This window comes from Otolemur garnettii, unplaced genomic scaffold (genome assembly GCF_000181295.1).
Source record: "Otolemur garnettii isolate 467f Iridium unplaced genomic scaffold, OtoGar3 scaffold00007, whole genome shotgun sequence".
NCBI lineage: Eukaryota > Metazoa > Chordata > Mammalia > Primates > Galagidae > Otolemur > Otolemur garnettii.
The window spans coordinates 42,089,596-42,100,005 of NW_003852402.1; the positions used below are offsets into that span (position 1 = coordinate 42,089,596).

The following is a 10,410-nucleotide window of genomic DNA, read 5'->3' on the forward strand; positions in this document are numbered from 1 at the left end:
ATAATGAAGATAAATATTTATAAAATAAATGTTTTTTAAGCCTATAATCCTAGTACTCTGGGAGGCCGAGGGAGGTGAATTGCCTGAGCTCACGAGTTCAAGACCAGCTTGCGCCAAAGCAAGACCTCGTCTCTAAAAATAGCCAAGTCCTTGTTGTGGGCACCTGTAGTCCCAGCTACCTGTGAGGCTGAGGCAAGAGGATCACTTAATCCGAAGACTTTGAGGTTGCTGTGACCTGTGGCACCACGGTACTCTATGGACGGTGACAAAGTGAGACTTGTCTCAATTTTTTTTTTTTTTTTTAAGAAAGAGATTGATTCAGGCACTTACGCTGGTCCGTAGTTGCATATAAAATGTGCTCCATTGGAAAGACTTTCAAAGCCAGAAACTCTAGAGCAAAATTGCACTGCACAGCCAACTTTGTAACTCGCTGCCCAAACAACCTGAAAGGAAATAAGGATCTTTAACACACAGAGAAACAGTAAAAAGAACATTTAGGTATGATAAGCCTATAGCTTTGCCTTTTCCAGAATGTTTTACAAATGGGATCACAAATGTAGCTGTTTGAATCTGTCTTCTTTCCCTTAGCACAGCGTTTGGGAGCCATTCATGTGTCATATTTAGTAGTAATCATTCCTTTTTATTGCTGCATAATGTTTATTAGGTGAATGTATTACATGCAATATCCATTCAAGCTAGTCTCTTTTTAAAAGCATTATGAATAGGCCTGGCACGGTGGCTAATGCCTATAATCCCAGTACTCTAGGAGGCCAAGGTAGGTGAATCACTTGAGCTCGGGAGTTCAAGACCAGCCTGAGCAACAGCAAGACTCCTGTCTCTAAAAATAGCTGGACCTTGTGGCGGGTACCTATAGTCCCAGTTACTGGGAGGATGAGGCAAGAGGATCCCTGGAGCCCAGGAGTTTGAGGTTGCCATTAACTGTGATGCCAGAGCACTCTACCCAGGGCAACAAAGTGAGACAGTCTTAATAAATAAATGAATAAATAGAATAAGATAAATGAGTTAGATGAATAAATGACTAAATAAATAAATAAAATAAAAGCTTATGGACATACTGATTCTGGTTGAACTCATGGGCTCTAAAGCTACAAAGGCGTCTTGCTTTCTGTGTGACCTTGACCTTGGCCTTAGCTTCCTAATCTGTTAAATGAGGATAACAACACAAACTCCATGGGCTTATTTTGAAGTTTGATTATATGTGAGCACAAATGTTCATGTTTCGTTCTCTTAACACTGATTTCCTTCCTTTTAAAAATGTTTAATACTCTGCATATTTTATCAACCAGAGTTCTTTGCATGATTTGTTCTAGGGTAGTGCCTGTGGCTCAGAGGAGTAAGGCGCAGGCCCCAATACTGGAGGTGGCAGGTTCAAACCCAGCCCGGGCCAAAAACTGCAAAAAAGAAAAGATTTGTTCTAATTTCTTTTCATATGGTAAACGTATTATGTTATGTTTATTCCTCATAACAACTCAACTCAAATGGGTTGTCATTGCTCCCATTTTTAAGGGTGAGGAGATTGGGACTTGGTCAATTCTGCCTGGCCATGAAGCATTGTGATGACACCCCCGTGCCCTATGGAAGAGGCTATCAAAGTATTTTCTCTCTTAACAAGTCCTCAGGACCCACTCTCTATGTTTCCAACAAAAGCATGGCACCTGGGAACCCAGAGGGAGAGACATGTCTCCCTTCTATGCTGACAGCCCCTTCCCACCGTCTTTCCCTTTTCGATTCTCAGCCCATCTGGTTCATTATTAGGAGTATGGTGACACTGTGACATACAGTGATACCTGCTACAGTCATTGTGAAACACGTTCTATTTCCATCGGTTCTATGAGAATACGAAAATAAAAATTTCAAGAGGGTAGAGTTGGAGGGTGGAGATAAAAACTAAAATAAGATCAATAGTGCCATCTAGTGGGAAATTCTAGCACCATCAAACCCAAGTAATCCGCAGCCCCAGCCAGATACTTTAGTAGAGCTATTCCAAACTTCAGGAGCTGAACTCTCCTCAGCAGGATGTATAATTTTATTGATCTTCCATACTAGTATCCAAAATTTCTTCCTGAACACCTGTCTCTGGTGAAGACAAAGCTAAAGTGTTGAACTAACATGTCAAGAAACAGCATACCTTTCATGAATACCTAAAGGATCTGAATCTATTACGTTTCTTTATTCTGTGAATTGCCCCTCATCAGCCAAAATCTGCAAATAGTTTGATTATTCAATAGGAGATTCAGATAAATTAGGAAATTATAAGATCCACTTAAGGTAACTTCCCGGCATGCATTTAAAACTTTCTAGCAATCAAATACTAGTGAATCCCCTAGCAAGGTTTATAAAGATGAAAACAGTGAGTCTTTGACCTATCACATGCTTCTTCCATAATGATTGCTTGGAAACCAGTTCACAGAACTTTCAGTGCCTACTAAATGCTAGTACTTTGTTAGGTAAATTACATGCATTATATATTATCTAAGCCTTACAACATATCTGATATCTGGATTCTTTCTCTTACTAGATAAATGACCTTGAGGAAACCACTTCCTAATCTCTCTGAGGTTATCTGCTTATTCACCTGTGGGTATTAGCACTTCTCTTACTGATTTGTGATGAGAACTGAGTAAAGTGTTCAATACAGAAAGATAAATCCATGGTCATTCAAAAGGTGGTTGCTGCTGCTGTCTATTTCCTGAACATTCTCTCCCTGATGAAAGACCCTCTTTTGAAGTGGGGTAAAATCTAGTGTTGTCTTATAAAGAAAAAGTTAGGATGGCTCGACTTGGGGTTTGATAGACGTATCTGTATGCATGGAACCAGATTTTAGAAGACGAGTTTTCTCATGTCCAACATCTTAGACCTCTTTTTCCTCCCTACATGTAAGGGATTTTCCAAGTAAGCTCAGTTAATTTGGGGAGGCATCTATGAAATCTCAGGCATGTATGATATAAACTCTCATTTTCTCCTCTTGTTCAGACTCCCTGGAATCATGGCACGGAGTGTCTTAACTTGTATGCGTTGTTGTCAGTGTAAGTCTTCCCACCTCTATGTTTGGTGCGCTGTGAGACTTGCCCTTCTTCTGAAGCACCAGGCTCCTCTGCAAACACCACGTGCTTTCTGTACCTTGCTGATTTCACTTGGAATTCTCTTCCCTTTCCTTTTCACTTGCCAAACTCTGACTCAGTTTCCCACAAATCCAGCTGTCTTCTGCTGTGTGAAGCTTTGCACTTCCCTTTAACTCACTGATTTTCAGCAGATGTGCCTGAGAGGTGATCCCTGAGAGGATCTAGGGTGTGCCACGAAAAATTTTAAAGATTATTAATTAAATTATTTTTGAAAGAAGTTCAAAGCATAGTAAGTATATTCTTTATTTTTTACTCTTTTTGGGTTTTTTTTGGATCAACATAATCTAAGTGTGCTGTGGATATTTAACTATAGGTTCCGGTGTGCCATGAGAGAAAGGGGTTGAAAACCGCTGCTCTAACTGGATAAACTTGCTCTGTCCTCTTTGCTGAGGTGGCACTTTGTCAGTGTCTCTAAATTGCACCAATCATGCACTGTAATACATATATCAAGGAAGAAGGTCAATTCCAGGGTGCAGGGAATATTCCTCGCCGTATCCCTCCTTCCCTGCCTCACCCCCTATTTCTCCTTAGTCTTACTTCTCTGAGATTATACCACAGTAAAGGAAGATCTCATAAACGATCATTTCAGGCTCTGTTTTCCAAAGAATGTGGACTAAGGTATCATTGGCACTTGGCCCAGGCTAGAAGGTTAAACACCATCTGAATAAATGAAAGTTAGGCACCCACAAACTGATGATTATTTAGGGATATTTAACCACCACAATGCATGATGGTACAAAATACCCCCTCTAGGCAATCCAGATTTAGCATTCTTACTCCCTAGGTCTTGTTGAAAACTAGAGAATTTACTCTCTCATTTAATTTGTTTGTAGAAATAAACCAAGATTGTTGGTTTACGTAATAAATTCAGGAGAAACTATTTCTGTTTCTAAGAAAGAGAATAATCCTATAGATGATGTGATAGCCCTCTTGGTTCACAATAATTTTGAGGTGAAAATTTTTACTCAGTCCTCTCCCTCTTCGTAATAATCTCCTATAATCTCCTTTGCCAAATTTGGTTTACTCAAATCACCAACACTGACACCAGAGGCTTTGTAAGACACAGCAGAATTGAGAGATTTCCTAACAACATGTTCTTCTTTAAAACTACAGAATATTTCGATGTAACTACCTTGTTGGAAATGGTTTTGCATTCATACCTCATTTCAACAGATTGTGTACAGGAAGCCAAACATTGACTAAATACCCTTAGTTCTTGGTTTAATAAGGACGGCAGGGAAAAAAGTAGACAAAGTGTTTCCAGGCTAGGAAGTCGGCATCTGAAGACAATCAGCAGATGCTACCTGAGGATTCGTTTCCATCATGTCATAAACCTGAGCTAGAGGGAGGAGGGACAAATTGGCTTGAGTAAAAACATGGGAGGCTCTGACTATGGGCACTGGGACTAATGATGTGGATTTGGGGACATAATGGCCTCAGGGTAGTTTGTATAAGTTTACATGTCAGCTTCTCCACTGGGACTAGGACTGAAGACTTTTTCCTCCCTGTGGCAGCCCAGTGCCCAGCGCACAGATTTTCAATTGAGGTTTTAAAGAACGTCTGTATCGTTGGGCCTCACGTACTTCCTGTTTTCAGTGATTCTCAAACACTGAAAGGGAGAGGATCTTAGAGGTACTGTGACAATTTTTAAAGGTTATTGATTTTTTTAAAAAGTTCAAGGCAGAGTAGGTATTTTTTTACTCTCTTTTTTGATCAATATAATTTATGTGTGCTGTGGAAGTTTAACTATAGGTTCAAGTGTGCCATGAGATTAAAAAAAAAGGTTGAAAAACATGGTGTATTATGTATTTAGTCCAAACCCTTTAAGCACTATTTTCTCAGATATTGGAGACTGTTGCATTTATTATTTTTAAATTAAGCTCTATAGCCCCTTCTCCATTATGTTTACAGGTGCACTAGTTTACAATATATTTTCCTAACCCAAGATTCCAATTTTCTCCTCATCCTTGAAAAGATAGTTTCAAGAAAATACAGGGCAGATACTCACCTGAGTGTAATGGCCACAGACCTTACTGCATCTCCGAGTCTTGAAGTCGTAGTATTTGATTTCGTTGTACCAGTCTGCGATGGCTAAAGACACATTGAAGATGGACAGCGACCCAGTCCAGATGTTTTCTCCTAGTGAAGTAAAGTTTGGGTGCAGCTTGTGGGGTGGCTTCAGCTGTCCATTATGCTGAAAATGACATTTTTTTGCCCATGCTTTTGCAATTTGTGCTAGTTGGGGGTCCCAAGTCTGCAAAAATAAATAGTAAAACATGGAAGGGCAGTCAAGAATATAACCTGTTACCCAAATTGTAACTGGGGTTAACAGAGTGTGAAGTTGAATGGAAAATGATGTGTGATGACAACACACGAGGGATGACTGCATATGGGTCCTCTATAAATATGGTCTTCAAACATTGACTACGGATAGAGGGAAACATGATAATCTAGCTTCATGGAGGTTGGAATCTAGGCGAGGGAAACCAACCAGCATTTCACTGAAGACCAACTATTATTAGTATTCTTGAGACAGTCTTACTTTGTTGCCCTCGGTAGAATGCCATGGCCTCATAGCTCACAGCAACCTCAAACTCTTGGGCTTAAGCAACTCTCTTGCCTCAGCCTCCCAAGTAGCTAGGACTATGGGTACCCACCACAATGCCCAGCTATTTTTAGAGATGAGGTCTTGCTCTGACTCAGGCTGGTCTTGAACCTGTGAGTTTAGGCAATCCAGCCGGCTTGGCCTCCCAGAGTGCTAGGATTTACAGGTGTGAGCCACTGCATTATTATTATTATTGTTTTATTTGAGACAGAGTCTCACTTTGTCACCTTTGGTAGAGTGTGGTGGTGTCATAGCTCATAGAAACCTCAAAGTCTTGGTGGGCTCAAGCAATACTCTTGCCTCAGCCTCCCAAGTAGCTGGGACTACAGACCCCTACCACACTACCTGGCTATTTTTTAGAGATGGGGTCTCACTCTTGCTCAGGCTGGTCTTGAACCTGTGAGCTTAGGCAATCCACCTGCCTTGGCCTCCCAGAGTTCTAGAATTATTGATGTGAGCCACCACACCCGGCCTTGAAGGACAATTATGCACAAACTAGTGTGTTGTGTTTCACATGACTCATATAACAACAAATCAGCTCAAAGCCAGAGAACTGAGATTCAAACTCAACCCTCACTGAATCAAAACCCTATACTTTCCCAAATGCCATGCTGCCCTCCTAAGCCAGTCAGTACTGTGCTGGCAACAAGAAAAGGAAACTTAGAAATCAGAAAAACAAAAACAAACAAACCATAAAAATAACAAGGAGGAGAATGACATAAAAAAGATCTAGCTATGTCCAGAGAAAAGGCTGTACCCAGAAAGAGAAGTGAAATGCACATGAAGCTCACTGTTGACAGAGGCGTTGAGGAGACAGGACTAAACTGAGTTGTTTTGATTATAGATTGTCAAGTTCTTTTGCACACATTAATCATAACAAAAAGATCATTCCAGATTACCAAGGACTTAACCCCAAACTCATTACATATTAGCTATTAACTTATGCCCTCAAGATTGCTATTTTCCTTACCATGTACAGCATATCACTGGCTGTTGGAGTCACCTCTGATCGGAACTTATTGTGCATCCGGACACAGTCTTTGATGAAATCTTCATTTTCAATATCTGGCAAAGTTTTTGTTGTATATGAATAACTAGAGACGAAGGAAACCACCCAGGCTGCCGTGGCGAGAGCAGCTTGCATGCTCAGTGTGTTTGGCGCGGAGGCTCAGGAGGCCACTCCCCGGAGCCCTGCAGTCTCAGCGTGAGTGTGCTTGCCTCTCTGAGTTTGCAGCTGGCAGTTCTGCAAGGCACAGCCAGCTTCAGCTTTGCAGAGACTGGAAAGCAGAACATGAGTTCATCACAAGTTTCGAGATATGGGTTTCTCCATATATGGTTTACAGCTCATTTTGTATTCTTAACCCCGTCTTTCCAGTGGTTTCAGGGACACAACACCTATTGCAACACAGACTCTTAGGAGGCTGCGTCAGACTTCCTTCTCAGTTGGGGGATATTTCCAAAGAAAATTCTAGAGTTTCCGGAAATAACAGTCTCCAATTTTTAACAGAGGTTGTGGTGACGAAATTAAAACATATCTCTTTACTTTCATGCCTGAAAAATGCTTTTGAGAATTTTGTTTTTTTGTAAGAGCCATACCAGCACACAGTGCTTAGGATATCCAGTTACCATCATAATCTTGACCTAGAATTCGTTCATCGTGGTGGAAGCAGTGTGTGGAGGCAGCATGGGGGTGGGCGGGGACACTGAAGAACTGAATAGTAGAGAGAGCACTGGCTCCAGATTCAGGCTGGCTTAAGTTCTGTTCCTAACTAACTATAAGACCTCAGACAAGTTACCAAAGTCTCCAAGCCTCAGCCATCATTTTACTAAATGAGGCTCACAGGACCTTTTCTACCTCTTTCATCACAGAGACTGGGGTGGATCAAATGAGCTGGCTGATACACTAATTCAACACATATTAAATTCCTACTCTATGGGCTCAGCGTAGTGTCATAGCGATGCAAACACAGTCGCTGTGCTCAAGGACCTCAGAACTGGGAGGTGGGCGTAACAAAGGTAGTAACAACAGGGGCTGGTGGAGATCTGGGTTTAAGAAGGACAGGGAGGTAAGGATCAGCAGAGGGTGCTCAACTCCTTCTGGAAAGCACAGAGATGGCCTCCCAGATACACCTGGTGAGGTCTAGCTGAGGCTAGAATCTGTTAGGTGTTGATAAAGGGCTGGAGAGATGAAGGGAATTAAGAGGACTGGTGTCATGGCAAGAACAGAGCAAGAACCACTGTGTGTGTCTTCCTGTAGACAAGGTCTTCAAGTACTGATTATGGCTGGTGGGAAGAATGAGGCCTGATCTCAGGGACTTCAAAATCAAATCATGCTTTTGCGACAGTGGGAGAGAGAGCGGAGAGATCAGGGAGAATCTGAATTCTGACAATGCTTTGGATTTTATCACCAAGGTGATGGGAGTTTATTGGAGGAATTTAGCTGCGGATGGGATACAATTTTGGTCCTAAAAAACACCTTTAATAAGAGAAATAGAAAATGGGATGGGGTGGAGGAAAATATTTCTGATGAAAACTCTTAAAAAGTAAAGAAACATTACAGAACCATAACACAGGGTCACTATTGCCAGCATGTAAATAACTTTACAAAACTCTCATATATAACGAGTTTTAAATTTTGTCCAGGCTGCCTAATTTCTATGATCACCTCTTTACAAGACATTCATGCAAGGTAAGAATCTTCTCTAGGGCTCAGAGGCAATTTTTCAATCAAAGTAGTGACAATCAACAGTGAGTCCTCCCTCCTGTTTGGGGGGGTAAGTGGCCCTGCTTTCCATATTCTTCTGGGTCCTTGTGAGCTGGACTATTCGAGTGTTGAAGACGGTAACAGGATAAATGAGACCTCAGAAGCAAGCAAACTCAGTGATGCTTTCTGGTTGCTTGAGCAATCTCTGATGTACATACATATTTACAATACATATAACTTTCAAGAATAAGCAATAGTGTCTTGGTATTAAAATAAATTAATCATTTTTTCTTTAATTTTCTGAAAATAATCAGCCGAAGGGAAAATCTGTCATCACAGGAATGATTTTTACATTATGCAGAGCAATGCAATTTCTTAAGAATCCCAACTCTCAAACTTCTCCATTCACAGTACATTTCTGGAATAACAGGAAGTTTTACCTGGAGGTGCATGCAGGCCTCCCCTTCTCAGAAGGCTCGCATCTGGCTGTGGGTTTTTCCACACCTTACTGCGGGTCTGTGCCCTGGCTTCCTTGCTCTGTATCCACGTGTATGAAGGAAGAGATTTGTTTTCAGTACTTATTGCTGAAGGAGATTTTTAAACCTTCTTTTTATTCCTTTATGTATTGTCCAAATATTTTTTATAGTGAGCTTATGGTATCTTTCAGAATCAGAAAATTAACAGACTATTTTCGTTTTGGAGCGCCATGGTATCTTTAAAACCATGCACAAATTCACACACATTCAGGGCCTGATATACCTGTGTATAGATAAAAGACTAAAGGGATATTGGCAAGTCAGCTATTAATTGTGGTTATTGTTGCATGATGGGGTATGTCTCTCTGTCCTGGAATGTTTTATGAAGGTACTTATAAAAAGCAATCGTTTGTGTTTATAAAGATAACTATGTATGGAAAAATCTCACCCTGTTAAACTGTTCTAAATACACCATTTAGGTACATGATGAGCTTTCTTTTTATTTCTGGGGGAGCAATGATATAGAATTCCCTATAATCTCACCCTTTCTGTTTAAATCTCTTGCCACCTAGACTATTGGGCCTTTGAGTGGGGGATAGGGGATGAGGAGAGAAAAAGGTGAAGGACCCATTCATAGGAATGTGTGAGTGATTATATACTGGTTTCATAATAGGATTGAGTATTGGGTATTTTTTTTCCATTCTTGAGATACTTTACTAAGAAGAATATGTTCCAGCTCCATCCATGTAAACACAAAATATCTAAAGTCCTCATCTTTTTATGGCTGAATAGTATTCCAGGGTATATATACACCACAATTTGTTAATCCAATATGTAATAACTTACACATTCCTACAAATGATAAAACACAAATATAGTCCAGCAAGAAGGAGAGGAGAGGAGGTAGGAGAGTGAGCAGAGGGAGGAGGGAGGGCATTTGGTGGGACCTCACCCAAGTGCCCAATGCAAGGGTACATTTCAAACAACTAAGAATAAATTATAAATGTCTTATCACAAAAAATAAGTAAGTGAGGTGGTAGTTATGTTAATCAGTTTGATTTAAGCATTCCACATTGTACATCAAATCATCACATTGTACCCCGTAAATCTATATATTTATGATTTAATAAAAAATTGAATTAAAAAATAAAGAAGGAAAAGGACTCAGAGAGGGACAGCCATACACATCACTGCTATATTATCTGTGTGGTAACACTTTAACTTGGAATAATCCTGTTTGTGTATGTGAGCCTGTACAAGTTGGAGCAGGCCTTTTGTGCTAAAGTACTCTAATCAGAAACCAACACCCCAAAGATAGTCTTGGTACTTGAGATATAGTTACGGAAATTGACACCAGAGAGTGTGTTGATTAGAATAGGGCTCATTGGAGAATAATTTCACTGCCAAAATGAGTAATGTTCAAGATGGATGGCTCGTCTAAAACTGCACACACCCTCCTGCCACTCAGGCATAGGTGCAGGT

General features: G+C 40.6%; 1 protein-coding gene across 1 annotated transcript in view; it reads right to left on the reverse strand.

The window, feature by feature from the left end:
• Positions 1-6,958, reverse strand: part of GLIPR1 (GLI pathogenesis related 1) — a 21,924-nt gene extending 14,966 nt beyond the window's left edge. Inside the window, exons 1-3 of the mRNA XM_012801260.2 lie at positions 6,719-6,958; positions 5,152-5,397; positions 331-443 (exon numbers count right to left, since the gene is read on the reverse strand). Of these exons, the coding sequence (XP_012656714.1) occupies positions 331-443; positions 5,152-5,397; positions 6,719-6,892 (533 nt within the window). The 5' untranslated portion in view covers positions 6,893-6,958. The remainder of the gene's footprint in view (positions 1-330; positions 444-5,151; positions 5,398-6,718) is intronic.
• Between the last annotated feature and the right edge of the window lie 3,452 nt (positions 6,959-10,410).